General features: G+C 38.3%; 1 protein-coding gene across 17 annotated transcripts in view; it reads left to right on the top strand.

Moving 5' to 3' along the window:
* The window catches only part of LOC116783156, a 288,803-nt gene that overhangs the window by 212,712 nt on the left and 60,316 nt on the right, over positions 1 to 15,775 (top strand). For all 17 annotated transcript variants that reach the window (XR_004355500.1, XR_004355498.1, XR_004355501.1 and 14 more), the window contains one exon: positions 11,883 to 11,936. Coding sequence is in view for 8 of the 17 variants with exons in the window: in XM_032680486.1 (XP_032536377.1) it covers positions 11,883 to 11,936 (54 nt within the window). In the remaining 9 variants the exon portion in view is untranslated. The remainder of the gene's footprint in view (positions 1 to 11,882; positions 11,937 to 15,775) is intronic.

The following is a 15,775-nucleotide window of genomic DNA, read 5'->3' as shown; positions in this document are numbered from 1 at the left end:
CCTGGATGCTCAGAAGGGCAGTAGAATGTTGTGCATATGTATCTATGAGTACAAATTATACGTATAAAGGTCATGGGAACATTCCTTCCCCACTTCCACATCATGTTTGGCTTCCGTGGCTGGGGGCATAGGTGTCCAGTCCTGAGGGGAGCTGTGAGAAACCTGAGGAGGGCTCACCCTCTTCTTCAAAGCTACATTTCAGCCCTGGCACTGACACACCACAACCCTTCCCAGCCCTGGGCCCCGCTGAGCTGGGCACCACCCTGACCCCAACTCTACCCCATCCCATCTCAGGGGCTGCCTTCCTGGCCAGCTCCAGGGCCACCGGGGATGGCTGAGCCATTCTTGACCCTGATCACCATCCCCAGCTTGGCCCAGCTCACCTCAGTAGGTGCTGTGGGAAGGGGCAGGTTGGAGACTGATGGCTCTGCACTACCCTGTCAGCCCCGTGTCCCTGACCTTGCTCCTGCAGTCCCAGATCCCCAGTGGAGTGATGCAGAAGACATTTCTTCATTACAGTGACATTTGGCCACACTGGAAGCAAGGAGAGGTTTCTACTAACTGATGTCCAGCTATTTATTAGGTCTAGTTTTGAGCAGCACAATCTTTTAATTTCCTTTGCTATGCTGAGGTGGTTTTGTAGGTAAATACAAATCATGGAAAGCTAATGGTGATTCACAAAGATGCAAGCTGTATAGAAGGGCTTTGTGAGTGCTGCAAGGTTGAGTACCCCGGAGCATTACCCTCCACAAATATGTCAGGGGGTTTTGGTAGTTAAGCTTTACTTTTGGTGATCTAAGATTTTGCAGGTGGACCCATGGATGCAATCAGCCATGGGAAGACACCACAGCATCCTGCTGCTGCTGCTGTGAATCCTTACCTTCCACATCCTGCTTCATTCATCTCCTCCTCTTCCTTTCAGGGTTTCCTTGTGTTCTTGGCAACAGCTACAGAGGAAATTAAAGGCTTTATTTCCAGACTAGCTTCAGATGTCACAAACATGGAGGCCAGTTTCTGAAAATCCAGTTCTCAAAACTTCAGTGTGTATTGTTTTCTGTGCTTCCCTGCCAAGACCTTCTCCCTGCTGTGGCAAAATACTGCCATCTGTAAGATATATCAAACTAAATGTTAGTGTGGTAGTGCTTGAGAATGCCATGTGCTCATTCATAGCCTTGTTATGGATTAAGATTGTGCCAGACTTCATGGCATGCAGGGCCTTGTTTTGAATGTCTTTTTTTTCTTGTTGTTGTTTGGGTTTTTTTTTGGGGGGGGAGATTTCCCTTTAGATTCGGTATGGCCCAGTTTAAAAGCTCCAGCTTCGGACACATCCATAAATTGGGATAATTTCATCGAGATCTACTCTTGTACATAAATGGACATTGTGACTCACATATGTGCATGGAAACAAGGGATAACATCTGTTGATAGAACTGAGTTGGCTGTACATTGTTATATTATAGCAAGTCCCCACCAGGGTAGCAGTAGTGTGCTGATAGCTTCTCATAAAGAATATTTGCTACTATAAGTTTTACAGAACTGAATTAATCTCAAAACATGGTCTTCCTTGATCATTACAATAGTATTTATTCTTTAATACAAAAAAGTTTCATGATCATGTTAAATGAGTTAGGAACAAAATTGGCTATTTCTTCCCAGGAACACAGTTGGCCATTTCTTCCCGTTTCTGTGATATAATTTTAAGCTACTATTTTCAACATTCTTGATATTGCTTAGTAGGTTATAAATGATAAAGTGAACTAGATAAGAGATGTTCAGATTTCCACCTGAGCACAAACTACACTTTGCTATAGGAAAAGGACATAACAAGCAATATAGGTGTAGTCTAAGTTGCTTAAATGGACTACTCGTCATCAGATGTTCTTTTCATCTTAGTTTGAGAAACTTAGAGAATAAAAAGTAGACTTAGATTGACTTCATCAATTCATGGGATGTGGAAAGTATTCAGTTTGAAACAGATGCCCTGTTTAATAAAATTGCTACTATTTAGAAAGAATATTTGTTTTGTTTTGAAATTCATATAAACTTGGACCCAGAGATTGTATAGTTTTGGTCCTAGGAAAAAAAAAATTTGTTTAATGAGGAACAAAAACTATTTTAATTCCCAAAGTTCTACCTGTTTACTGGAAATAATTTTTATTTATGATTTTGTTTGGACTAGGCAAATGATTTGCAAACAGTGTTTGTCTTTATTACCTTTGACTCTTTTTTCCCCTTTCCCTGCCCCTCACCTCAGCAGACTTACCTGTCTGATACAGGTAATAATTTGTAATAACTTTGTATCTGAGGAGTTACACTGGCAAAGTCATAGGGACTAGCTACCTCTGGCTGCTGTCTCTGTGTAGGCAGTATTTCTTCATGTGATAGTAGAGCTATCTCATTTAAACAGACTCAAGAACTGTTCGGTGCCTGGAGAAAATTCCAGTCTTCAGTAAAGAAAGTGGATATCATCATCCTGAATAGAACAATGCTTAGAATTTTGACATTTTTCCTCCTTATTTGATGAAAGCTTTGACAAAGGGTGCTGATCAGTATGCTGTGATGGGCTGTGATTTCCCAAGGAAAGAAGATGATACTGAAAATAGTAGAGATTTCACTGTTGCATCAGAATTCTGCACAGAAACCATATGTAACATGTTCCTTTCTTTTCCTCTTTCTTTCTTGTTTTTTTTTTTTTTTTTTTTTTTAACTGCATCTAGTAATAGCTATAGGCCCATCCATTTTTATATCACAGACTAAAATTAAAAGTGCTGCATACGGTAAAACACGAATGGCTAAACAGAGTCTGGCTAAAGGTGTAAACAGAGAGGAAAAGATGCTCCATTTCTTTGCCTTCAAGCCAGCCCAAATAACTCATCTATGCACAGATCATTCCAAGGGCAGCAGGGGAAAAATCCACGTACATAGGATTTGCTGAACCCTTATCATTCAGGAAGTAGGAGGAATAGTCTTTAGATTAGCATTCTAGTCTGGGTTATCAGAGGCACAGCTTTGGTTCCTGAGTTGTCGCAGATATCCTGCCATTAAGTAGCATAAGTAGTTTTCCTATGCCTCAGTTCCCCATCAGGTAAAAATAGGGATCTCTTACAGGGCTGTTGGGGGGATAAATACCTAAAGCTTGTTAAGTGCTTGGATTATTCAGTAATAAAGCTTGTCTAAGTACCTCAGAGCACTGTTTAGGCTGGAATGTGTATATGCTGTACCCATACACCAAGGACTTAATAGCTTGGAAGACATGGAACCAATGCACCTAAGAGGATGGAAAGATCAGCAATGTACTGAACTGCACTTAGAGACATTTCTTAGTGGAAGACAGTTCTTTGTGCTGTGGGTGGACATGACCTAAGTAGAAAACAATTGAATTTCCTGGTCCAAGGAGATGCCAGGGAACAAGAGAAAACTCTTATCAAATGCTCCATTAAGAGAGGAGTAAGTGGAGGAGCAACACAAGCAAGTACTTTGTAAGAAGGGATATTTCTAGAACTGATGGTTTTTCATGGAAGTCAGGCATACAGGAACAGGAATAAAAAATGGAAGAAAATGAGGCAATAGGATATAACAGAAGGATTTTTTTCCTGATAGGCTACATAACTCAAGACATACCTTGGAGGTTGGAAAAGGAGAGGGAGAATATGTTGGAGAAGTGGGAGAGAGTGACAGTAGTGATCACTGGAATACATATGTCAATTTATTGTATTTGACTAGTGAAAGACCAGTGTTGTGGATGAAGTTGTGCAGACAGGGGAGATCACAGAAACATCAGAAATCAGAGTATTTATAGTTTGCAGCAAACGTTTTGTGTGAGATTTCTGTATTAGAATTGTCAGAAGAAGAATAATTACTGAAATACTTCTCTCCAGCTGAAAAGCCTCTGAAAGGAATCTGTCTGTGTTACCAGAGGGAAGAAGGGTGCTCTAGAGATAACGAAGCTTTTTCAAGGTTAAAGGCAGAGGTCACGGCGGTGCTGTAAATTCCACCAGCTCCAGTTGTCTGTGTTGGGCCCCAGGAGGAGACCCCGGGCTGGCTGCGAGCAGCGAGCTGGGCTCACATGGGCGACAAAACCACAGCTCTTTTCTTAGTCATGGTAGTGCAAAATGCATTGTAGGTAAGTGTTTGGCCGTGCAGGCAACAGGTTCCTGATGTAAAAATAGTTGTGGGTGGGGGATGTGACTTATGTGGAAAAATACTGAGGGATGAGGCAGTCAACAATAGGGTAAGCAGCGGGAATGCTGAAGCTGTACTGGGAAAAACTGGAATTTATCTAGGAACAGATGTCAAAGGTTTAAGGTAGAGGATAATCTTTAGGGCAAAATGTAAGTACAGAGTGTTTCTGACTGGATTTGGAAGGTGAAGTATTCAAATAATATCTTTGAGAATCTCCAGAATTTGAGTTTTTTCTTTGTTTTGTGGTTTTCTTTTCTTTATTTTGCTAAGACCATGCAGTTTCACAGGGAAAAAAACAAAGTACAGAGTGATATATCATCTCATCCCACCTCCTGTATAACACTATATTTGGATAGATTTGTTAGCTGAGGTTTTTGTTTGACTTGTTTGAGGGGGTGAGCAGCAAATAGAATATAATTTTCTCCTGTTTAGTCACACTAGTGAAAAAATGAGCAATTTGGTGTTTAGCTATCAGGTCTATGTACTGTTCCTCTACAAACCTTATTTAAGAAGAATTTAACTAAATACAAATGAAGTATTGAAAGCGTAAAACATCTGGAGTGTTTTAGAGATGCACTGAAATATACTGTAATTAATTTCTATTATACTAATTATACCTATTATGAATTAAAGCAGATTCCACTTTACAGCGGTTGTTATGTAACTTGTGGCTTTGCAGTTCTTTGAAATGCAGCTTTCCATTCATGTGGTATAGTAAAGGATGTTACAAGACAAATTACAAAGCTCAGCCTAAATAATGCTGAAAATCTTAAACAAGTTACTCGACTGGATAAATAAATAATGTAATGCTTACTGTTCTTTTTTTTTTTTTAATAAAAAAGAAATAGTAATGTAATGAGACAGGGGTGAGGGGTATGTGTTTTGGTTTTTTCTGGTTTATGGTTTAATGGAGTTACTCTACACCTATAGTGAGGTATCTGAGATCAGGTTTTGAGCTACAATTCCTGCGTGGTATTTGGTATTCAACAGTGCATTCAGCTTTGTGCTGCATGGACTCTAAGTGTAGCACGTCACTGAGTTTTAATGTTCTGGTGTGTAAGACAGGGGTGAGTTCATGGTAAGGTTTTACAAACAGCAGCAAAACAGTGTGAAGCATCATGCTGTACTTGTCTGGAACAAGCCTCTAGAATGTCTTTACCTTTTGCTAGCATCTGGACATGGATGTGGAATTTCTTCTCCGTAGGGAGACACTTTGAATTCTTAAAAAGCTGCAGGGGACAACAGGAAAACAGAAATCTGCTTTTGCCTTCTGAAGAGGAATAAAGATGGTGGTTTCGGGGATGGTTCCCCACAAAGTACCTGCCACGGGAGTGAGCTGCAGGGGACAGTGGCTGTGTGGGAGATGTGGGTGTGTCTTCTGATCCTCCTCCAGATGCAGTGGAGGTTTTACATCTCTTTTTCTGCTATAATGGGCTTACAGCACAATCCAACCCCTAGTAAGTATGTTAAAATTAATCCTGTTTTAAGTAGTTTAGGAGGAAAAAAGACTTTTACTTAAAAGACTGTCCTTTCTTTTTAGCAGTGAGTGAAACTACTGCTATAAAACAAAAACATTTATAGAGGCTTTGTGTTGGTAAACTGGATTGCTTGTGTATTGTTGTAGGAACCTGACTGCAATTAGCAGACCCAATATTTGAGTCTAGTTTCACCCCTAATTTGAGAAGTGAAGTGAACCTGAAGCCTTACAAAGTAGAATAGATCTGGGGAAAGAAGTGTTAAGTTCTCACTCCCAAATCTCTCAACATTTGCAAGGACCTTGAAGGTCTCAAATTCATTTAATAAAATGTTTAATTTTTCTGTATAATGCTTCTGAGACACAACTGTCCACAAAATAAAAATTATAAAAAAACCCCACAAAAATCCATATAAAGAAAATCCCTCTATGTGGTTTGTCTTTGGTCACACCAACACATGAGAAAGAGTTTGATTCTTCTCATACTTATGTACTTTCTTCAAATGCAGAAAATTCTATGAACATTTTTTTCACCACAAAATTATCCAGTCCGGTTTTAGTGGTATCTGAAGTACTGGTAGGTGACTTCTTCAAGGTTTTCTGCATTAAATATGACTTTTCAGTGTTTTCAGAGTGGCCCTGTTCAGCTGGAAATATACATTACAAAAAGGGGATTTTTTTAAGACATTAAAATTCAAAGAGTGTCAGCATTTTCAATACTATTTAGAGGATTCTGTTAACTCTTTATGCATGCATTTATTACCATCTCCAATATTAGAAGTCTTTTCCTCCTGGAATGTGTACGTTTGTTTTTTTAAAAAAATGGAAACAAAATAAAATTGTTAATTAACACTTTTTTAGATTATTTTATACTGTTGAGTTCTGCATCTGTAATATAACTTTTATTTTGTTGTTCTGATCCCTGATGGGGTCAGAACTGTCTTGTCTGACAAACCTACTGTCATTCAGTTGTGTGTCCCGCTTGGATGGTGCAAACTCTTGCATGTTGGTTGCATTACTTTCACTGTAAACAGCATAGGTAGGTTTGCAGAGCTTTTCCTGATGAGCAAAATTAATTTATTTAGATAGGACTTCGGTGTTGGGGTGTTGATGGTCTCTCAAAGGCCCTCAGGAGCTGCCACAGTGAGGGTTGTGTCCACACCCACCTAGATGGAGTTGTTTCTGACTGTTGGTAGAGTTCAACTCTGGCCCTACCTCACCTGTTGCAAAGCCTGAGCATCCTTCACTTTTTGCAACCATATTTCTATTTCATGGGACATTAGTTTGTACAGCCAGGTTAAGGTCCATCTCAAACTGTGTATCTTTCCTTCAGTCTTGGCAGTGTATGTACAGGCTGCTATCCCTCCCAGGAGGACTGAGATGGAGGGACCAGTATGTCTACCTTGTGTCACTGCATGCTGAGTAGAGCCATAAGTGTCTTGGGGCCGTTGGGGTCACCCTGGAAACCCTTGCTAGGTTCAGCTGGTTGCTTTCTAGGAAAATGTTAGGGATAAAAACTGTGAAAATAAGCATCATCCTTCCAAGAGTGATGTATCTTAATATATCTGAATTCACCTTGAGAACAGAAGCCTGATTCCTAGCTGGAAAGCTGTGGGTAGCTGCCACAAGGGATAAAGCAGTTGCATGCTGAAAAGTAGGAATGTGCAGCTCTCAAAGTTCATTGAACATATTCGTTGTTGTGTTTGTAACCGGCCCAGTATTTTGCTGGTGTAAGAAGATGTATGAAGCCCATTGCAATATTGCACACAAAAAGGCCATAAAAACACTGTGTAAAGAAATATATGCTGTCCTGAAATGTCTCAATGCTATCACAGAGGTATTCAACTGTGATCCTCCTCTTTCCACAACTTTTTTTAACGGGTATATAAACTTACAGATTTCTTTTATCCGTTGACTTTACATTGTTAGCTGGAGGATTTACGGTGGCATTTTTTTATAGAAAGACTTGAGTCTGTAATAATAAAATAAGGCAGGTTCTAATACTTTTAAAAGCCTGACTTTAATTAACCAGCGTCCATTTCTGTTGGCTCTCCATTCTTAGTCCTTTTTTCTTTTTTCCCATAAATGGGTGTGGAAGTGGATGTAAGAAGTTTAGGCATTATAATGTACATTCCAGGACTGTTTGTGCTGACCTGACTTTAATGTCTACAGACTAGGGTCAGAAAAGCCAGTTTAATTATGTATAAACATCCAAGAGCTATAGACAAGAGCTCCAGTCTGTTGCTTTTAGCTATTGATAGGGATAACCCCGGCATTGATGACTGTGTTGCAAAATAAGGATCCCCTAGAAACCCAGTTCATGGCATCTTTGTTCCTAACCTGTGACTTTGTAGAAGTCCTGATACTTCAGCTTTTAAAAATTAATAATGTAGACCTGAAGTGAAAAAAAATACTTTGGAAGGGGGGATGAAACAAACTCTTCCCTTTTCATCTTTCCCCAATGATTTGCAGGCAAACACAACCCCAGGCAACTTCTGAACCTCCATAATTGCATTGAATTCCTTGTTAATTGGGCTTTTCTCTTGCTATTGAGTTCTTTCTTGAATAATGCCTGTTTTATAATGATTTGTGTGCACACAATAAATGTAGAGATTTAATAGGATGAAGGCTGTGGCTCCAAATAAAGATATTTAGCCCTTAACTCCCAATGAAATCAATACCCTTGCAAATCTCTTTATGACTTAAAATTAATATGCATAAAATAGGATTACTATTAAACGTTTAAAGAATAAGACTAAAAACACTGTTCTCCTCTAAAGTGACTGCAAAATTTGTATCTTTAGAATTGCATGATAATTGTCCCGGTACCTTGATGCTTTTTATATCATATGTGCTCAGTTTGAAAATAAGAAGTTGGCTACTATGTCTGCAGACTCTGCAAACTAGAAGGGAAACTTGCGTCATTTCTTACTTGGACTTTATCACAGGTAAAAAAACCCCTTGTCTTCAGTCATCAGACTCTTCGTGATGCCTGTTCCTCCAGTGAGAGTGGGAATAACAGTTTGGTTTTGATTCATTAGAAGGTAAAGAATTCAAGTTACTTTCCCTAAGCAATAGAGAGATAAGTGGACCAAGGAGTGGTGAGCAGTATCTTTTGCTCTGAAAAAGGCTGGGACATAATTCATGAAGGAAGTGGAGCTGCTACTTTTATTTCCCCAGAGCAGAGTCATATGTTCAGAACTTTTGGCTGGTACAGGAGTGCTGGCAGCAATGCCTGCATCAGCAGGGATGGGTGACCATCACAGTTTTGCGACGTGGCCAAGAGAAGTAAATTGCATCCGGTCTGTCATTAATGCATTTACTCTTGCTCAGTTTTCATGCCTATCATCACACTGAAAGTAACAACAAAAGTACCCAGAAGTCCGACAGGGAAGGATAGTTTCCTCTCTAATTCTAAACAAATATAATCATCAGGACTATCCATGTTTGGTTCTGGAGTCTAACCATGGGTGATTGAGAATGGTGGGATATAGCTGTTGTGGCTGGAGTTCAAATCCAAAGCTTCCCTGACAAAACTGTCAGGAAAAGGGTAGAGGAGCAGTCATCAGCAGGACTGCTGACTTTTAGTGCACAAAGAGTAGTCTTTCTCAGACAAACACGACTATCTTCAACATGGAGGCAGATAGTCTCCTGAACATCTTGCTGTTCTGGACACATTTGCGCTGTTTGTCCAATAGCAGTAGATTCTGGTTATGTTTTCTGTTGGTTTTAGGTTTATTTTTTGTTTGGTTGTTGTTTTTTTCATAGTACGACTCATTCCACTCCTGTGTAGGACCTCAGAATAAAGGATTATGTATGGCAAATCTTACAAAAGCATAGTCACCAGTTTAGTTTATCCTTTATCCTATCATCAATCTTCTTTTCACTGTTTTTTTGCATTCGTTCAAATTCTCTTACTGTTAAATTGCTCAAAATTTCCTTGCTATTAGATGTGAGCAGAGGAACTGTTTTATCTACAGTTGCCTGCACAGTCCAGTGGCACAAACCCAGTAACAGGGCTGTAGTTGGGACTGGGAGAGGATAAGTCAGGTGATATGTCTTTCTGAAATGAGGTGGATGTTCTCAAAAGTCACAAACAGGTAGATGGCAAAGGAAATGGTAACAACATGACCCTCTTATCTCAAAGTTGTTTGACCCAAATCCCAGTTTTTAAATTAAGATAAGCAAGTCTAACTACATCAGAAGAGTGCTAATGTAACAAGAAGAATCCTAATTTTGAGCAGGATACACTCCAGTTTTTGCTGATAATAGGGCTGATTTGACAAGGTTTGCAGTTTGTCTGTACCTTTTCCTGTTACTATTTATTGATCCATTCAAAAATTCTCAGCACTGTGGTCACTGGCCTCCCTTTTAATGAAAAATGTGAGGCTTGTTGGCCAATACTCGTATATGGAATGATGTTCCGTATGCCAGAAACTGCTGTCTCTGATGAATGGAAGCAAGGTGATAGAACTGTCTTTCTGTGTTATCACAGTCGTTTTCAAGAGCCTTTTGTTGACGTTGTTTGACACTTACCATTGTGAGACTTAATTTCCAGAGTCCGGGATTGAAATTATGTTTCTTTTCTTGGGGTCAATGAGTATTTAATCAAACACTACCAAACAACTCTTCTGTCAAACCAGTTCTCAGACAGGATGGTATATGCTGTCAGTTATTCCCCGACCTCTCGGAGGGTCGTCTACATGTTCCAGCACTGGAGTTGCTGATTGTGGTTGGCAGATATCATGCTTCCTAACACAATTTCTGAAGGTTTTATGCATTCCAAACACCTGATTAGACATTTGCTTATCAAGAAAACCTGTGTTATAACATTATTGAAGTGGTAAAGTCAAACAGTACTAGAGTGGCTTTGTGCAGCTTGATGTAACCACCTTCTGCAAATGTGCTGTGGGAATTTTTTCATGCTTGGTAAGAATCTTCTTTTTCATACTGTTCTCGATCCAAGCAGGGAGTGGATGGGCCACCTTTGAGGGTGAATTTGATTTGTGGTAATGGAGAGGTTGCGACCATGTCTGGTCAAGAAAAAGGAGTCTCATGACAAAGTTGATTAAACCCCGGGAGAACAAAATTCAGTCCTCTGATTTACCACAGAATTCATACAAGATGTGAAGTGCACTGCACCAATTTTTTAGGGATGCTTAGCAATTAGGTGTTTCCCACTTTTGTAACCTGAGTTTGTCACCTGTTTTGCAACGTGCTTGGTGTTAATGTCTCCAACTGAAACCACTGAGCAGGATCTCTAACGTATAAAGTCCAGTGTAATGCTGAGTCCTCTGAAAAAGCTGAGCCCATGTGACTCAAATTAAGTGTTCACTTTTCAGCTTGATCTCTTGGCACTGAGGAACTCATCTGGGACAATGTTTTTCCTGCAAAGGAATTTGCTGAACTTGAGTTGTGCAGTGTTTGCAACACAGTCAAAGCAATCATGATTAGACTATATGGACCACAGCAAAAACATCACCTTTTTTCCTATCAGGATTTGAATGAATGTCTCTCCAGACCACAAGTTAATCAATGAAATTTACACAAAATATCAGTGCTTGAACTTCTTGAATGTCTGTTTGTGCATGGACTGAAGAGGAGTTCCCATGGAAATACTGTATAAGTAATTAACAACTGTAGCATATTCCATACTAATTGAAGAAATAAAAGTTGCTCAGGCAAGCTAACATTTGGCATTTTGTGATATTTATATTAACCACATTACAGTCTTAATAACATTCTTTTGATATGGTGTTTATATGAAATGTTATAGAAGTAAACGAACTCTGTATATTTAAATACCCTGAAGAACATTTAATGAGAAATATATGTTTAGGGTTTTTTTACCAGCTGGACATCTGAGAATCCTTTAAGGAATAATGATAGTTACACATTTGTATTTGAATAAAAATACACAAAAGTTGATACCACCTACATAACAGATACTTTTAATCCTTTTTCAAATAGCATGGTTTGATTTTTATTGTCTATAAATGTAATCCTGTCACACAGTCAGGAATCTTTTGGGAAAACAGTGACCTGATAGATTTTAAGATGCTTTTTGTTTAGAATTATTTTGCTGCTTGTAATTTCTCTATAATATTAACCACTTTTTTCTAAGTTTTGTCATTAAAAACATTACAAAACTTAGTATTTTTTTTAATAATTATAATTTTTAATTATAAATAAATTATAATGAAACTTTTTTCCCCTTCTTTTACAGATTTCCTTTACAATGCATTCTGTTCAGGCCAGTGAATTTTGCTTAACTGTCCAGGTAAGCAAATACACATAGTCACATTTTTTTTAATAAGAATGTTTTCCAGACATTTGACGACTAATTCTGAGAGATTGGTGTTCTGCATTGTTGGAAAAAAATTTGCAAAATATATTATATATATGTTCAAAATGCTGTTGTTAGTTTGTCATTAAAAAAAAGAAAAAGTTGACATTTTAAGACTTCTACCCTTTTCAATTAGAAAATGAGTTTATTTTCCAAATGTATGTATTTTTATTATTTCTCTACCTTCTTTTCTTTTGTCCATGTTTCTTCACATTTTGGTTTTTTTCAAAACCTTACAAATGATTTTTTTTCTGGGTGCTGTCAGTCTCCCTTTACCTACCAGTATTTCAGCATTGCAAACAAGGTTGTCTGCTGACAACTCCAGGGATGGTATTTTAACATTACAGGAATGGCAAAGCAACACTCTAGTGGGTGTTGGGAAGTAGAGATGTCTTTGGAAATTTGTAAGCAGAAATTTATTTCTGTACATCTGAAATTCATAAAATACAGTTAGGAAATGAATGAAATTGCAGATAATGATCTGGTTTGATGGATACCAAAGATATTAAGGCAAAACACCAATTTACACTCTTGCTGTGCATAGGTTTTTAGACTGGATTCTGTGTTTTACCAGTAGAATTTCAGTTGTTATAAGCTGTAGGTAGTTTGCAGAAAAAACTTGGCCGTGTCTTTTATTGTTATGGGTTTTAATGAGGGAGTTGGGCAATATAATTTGCATACAGTACAACTTTAATGTTGCCTACACCCCATTTGATCGTTTTTTGATGATTCCTATACAGTGATGTGATATCTTGTTGGGAGAGACAAGTGTGGACAAAATAAATTAAAGATGCTATTTTGGATGGAATATTGTGTTCACAGTATACAGATATGGTTTCCCTGAGATTTAAAGTTCTTGTGCTTTTCAACAGACTCATCTTAGGCCTGCTTAAAATAATCAAATACAGACAAAATATTAAATAAGATCACGGTGTTCCTATGTAAGTCTTTCTCTTATTTCATGTTGAAGTGTTCCATAGCTCAAATTTTTTTATGGTATTTTGTTTAAAACATTACAAGATATAATTATCAATAATATATAATCCATAAATAATATAATTTTTACAACTCTAGCAAAAAGATTGCTAACATTGTCTATTCTTTTTCTTCTTATATTACGGTCTCTCCTGAAGAGCTTTTCATGGTGTTTGCTTTACAGATATACATTGTAATTAAATTGTAATTATTTGGTTGATTTGGAATAATAATTGTAAAAAATTACTATATAAGAAATCACTATAAGAAATCTGAGAAAAGAAATCATTGTGGCTCAAATAGCAAATTTATTTTTAACAGTCTTTGTTTCTTTAAATACTGTTGATCATTTTTCTGAAACAAAAATCAATACAATTCAGTAAAATTTCTCCAAATATGTTTTTGATAGAACAATTTTTAAAATTTTTTAATTAAAAGAATTATGTAAAATTCATCATCAAAACTGTATTTGTAGTGAATAAACTATTTTCTCCCACCTCTTCCCTGGACCCTCCATGCTTCCTAACTTTGGCCACTGCTCTCAAAAATTGCCTAGTCTATGTTTCTGGATAAAATATGTCTGTCAGTCAACAACATTTTTTTAGAGAAAATAAGTCAAAAGGCAGAGGTTAGATCCCCAAAAGAAGTTTCATACTGGACAAGCTCGAGAAATGTGCCAATAGGAATCCTATGAGGTTTAACAATACCGAGTCCAAGGTACTGCACCTGGGTCAGGGCAACTCCCAGTACCAATCCAGGCTGGGGGATGAACAGACCAAGGGCAGCTCTGCTGAGAAGGACCTGGGGGTGCTGGTGGGTGAGAGGCTGGACATGATCAGCCATGTGCACTGGGAGAGCAGTGTGGGCAGCAGGGAAGGGAGGGAATTCTGCCCCTCTGCTCTACTCTGGTGAGACCTTGGGGTGGCCAAATTGCAGCTTTCCAGTACCTGAAGGGAGCCGACAAGAAAGATGGAGAGAGACTATTTACAAGGGCCTGTAGTGACAGGACAAGGGGGAATGAAACTGAAAGGGAGAAGGTTTGTTTAGACATGAGGAAGAAATTCTTTTCTGTGAGGGTGGTGAGGCACTGGCACAGGTTGCCCAGAGAAGCTGTGGATGCCCCATTCCTGGAAGTGTTTAAGGCCAAGTTGGATGGAGCTCTGAGCAACCTGGTCTAGTGGAAGGTGTGGCAGAGGGTTGGAACTAAATGATCTTTGAGGTCCCTTCCAACTCAGACCATTCTGTGATTCTATTAAATGTTTGCTTTCCTTATTGGCTTAATTTATAGCCTTTTTTGTCCTTAATGGTGATGATTGTAGCCTTTATGAAATAGAAAAAATGAGCTACAGTAGACACTGCTGCTCCATGGACACGATATGTCTTCGTGTGTATCCTGTACAGTTCCATAAATTAATTGGTTCCCAGCTTATGAACATGTCTGTGATGAAGTAAGGGGACTTGGCTGAATCCAGCTGATGATGAGCAGCTCAGCATGGAGGGCGGTGCTGGTCTTTAATATTGATATTGAAATGGAAGCTGATTTGGGACCTTTCATATCTCCCTATCAACTTAAAATGTGAATCTGAGTGTTTTTAAGATTATTCACGTTTTTGATGAGCCTCTTATTCTGTTGGCATTTGTGGAGTAGGAAGCTGAGAGCCTGCATGACTGCCTAGTGACTAGTTGGGTTGCTGCTGTGATACTGTGCAATAATAGAATTTTCTGTAGATATGTGGTCAACAACAATTCTTACGAGAATTCTTATGAGAACTGCCAAAAAGCTGTATTTTAGAGTTTGCAAGGCTACTGATATTCTCAGAGGCTTTGAAAGCCTGCTAAAAGTATGAGTGTATTGTTATTACACAATTTCTGTGCAGTACACAGGTTGTGGATCAGGAATTTTCTATGTGGACAAGGACAATGCAAAATGAAAATGCTTATTTTTCATTCTTTCATTTTAAATCTACATTTCATGCTTTTTTGAGGTACTGATGGCATCTTGTGTTTTCATTACAAGGAGTGAATTTGGTTTCTCTAGGAAATATTAAGATCTCTAAATAGCTATTTTGGGGCAAAAATCTGAAAAGCATATTGCAGAAGAGCTCTGGTAAATGGCATGACAAAGTTTTTTGTACTCCAACAGTGCCTCTTTGAAATGTTCAGAAGTTTTACCAAGTTAGGACTATTCTAGCACATCAAGTTCCTGGTAGATACAGAGCACATTATAAGGAAAAGCTACTGGGAGTGAAGATTGGAGTCACAGTTTTCACACAGGGCATCCAGTTGCCAGTGTTACTCTTGAACAAAACCACAGGATTCATCTAATTATTCTCCACTCAGGTTTCATATACACAGAGAGATCTATTCACAAACAAACTATAATCCAAAAAGGTATACAAACTAGAATAAAATAAACCAGTGACTCACCATAAATTGTTCTCACTTAAACCTTCTTGGAGGTCCTGCCTCTCTTAGAGACCTAGTACTGGACATACTGGCCTTAGGATTCACCTCATGTGGTGGTTTCTATATAGTTATTTTGAAGTCTTGTGTGGTATAAAACTGTATTTGTTTCTGTGCACCAGGGTGAGTTTTGTAAAGAATCAGTACAGATGAAATTGTTTCAGTTTGCCTCTGAAAAATTAACAACCACGAGAAAAACAAAAGCAGATTCTTGACTAAGTGTTGGGGTTTGCATGTATTTGTACTCAGAATTCCATGTATCTCTGGGTGAGTGCAAAATGTCCTTAAAAAAGCAGTATTGTTATTAAAAGAATACAATTCCATTCATGTACTCA

Source organism: Chiroxiphia lanceolata, chromosome 2, assembly GCF_009829145.1.
Source record: "Chiroxiphia lanceolata isolate bChiLan1 chromosome 2, bChiLan1.pri, whole genome shotgun sequence".
In the NCBI taxonomy this organism is placed as follows: Eukaryota; Metazoa; Chordata; class Aves; order Passeriformes; family Pipridae; genus Chiroxiphia; species Chiroxiphia lanceolata.
Note: the sequence above shows the minus strand (reverse complement) of the source record. Positions and strands in the feature narration are given on the sequence as shown.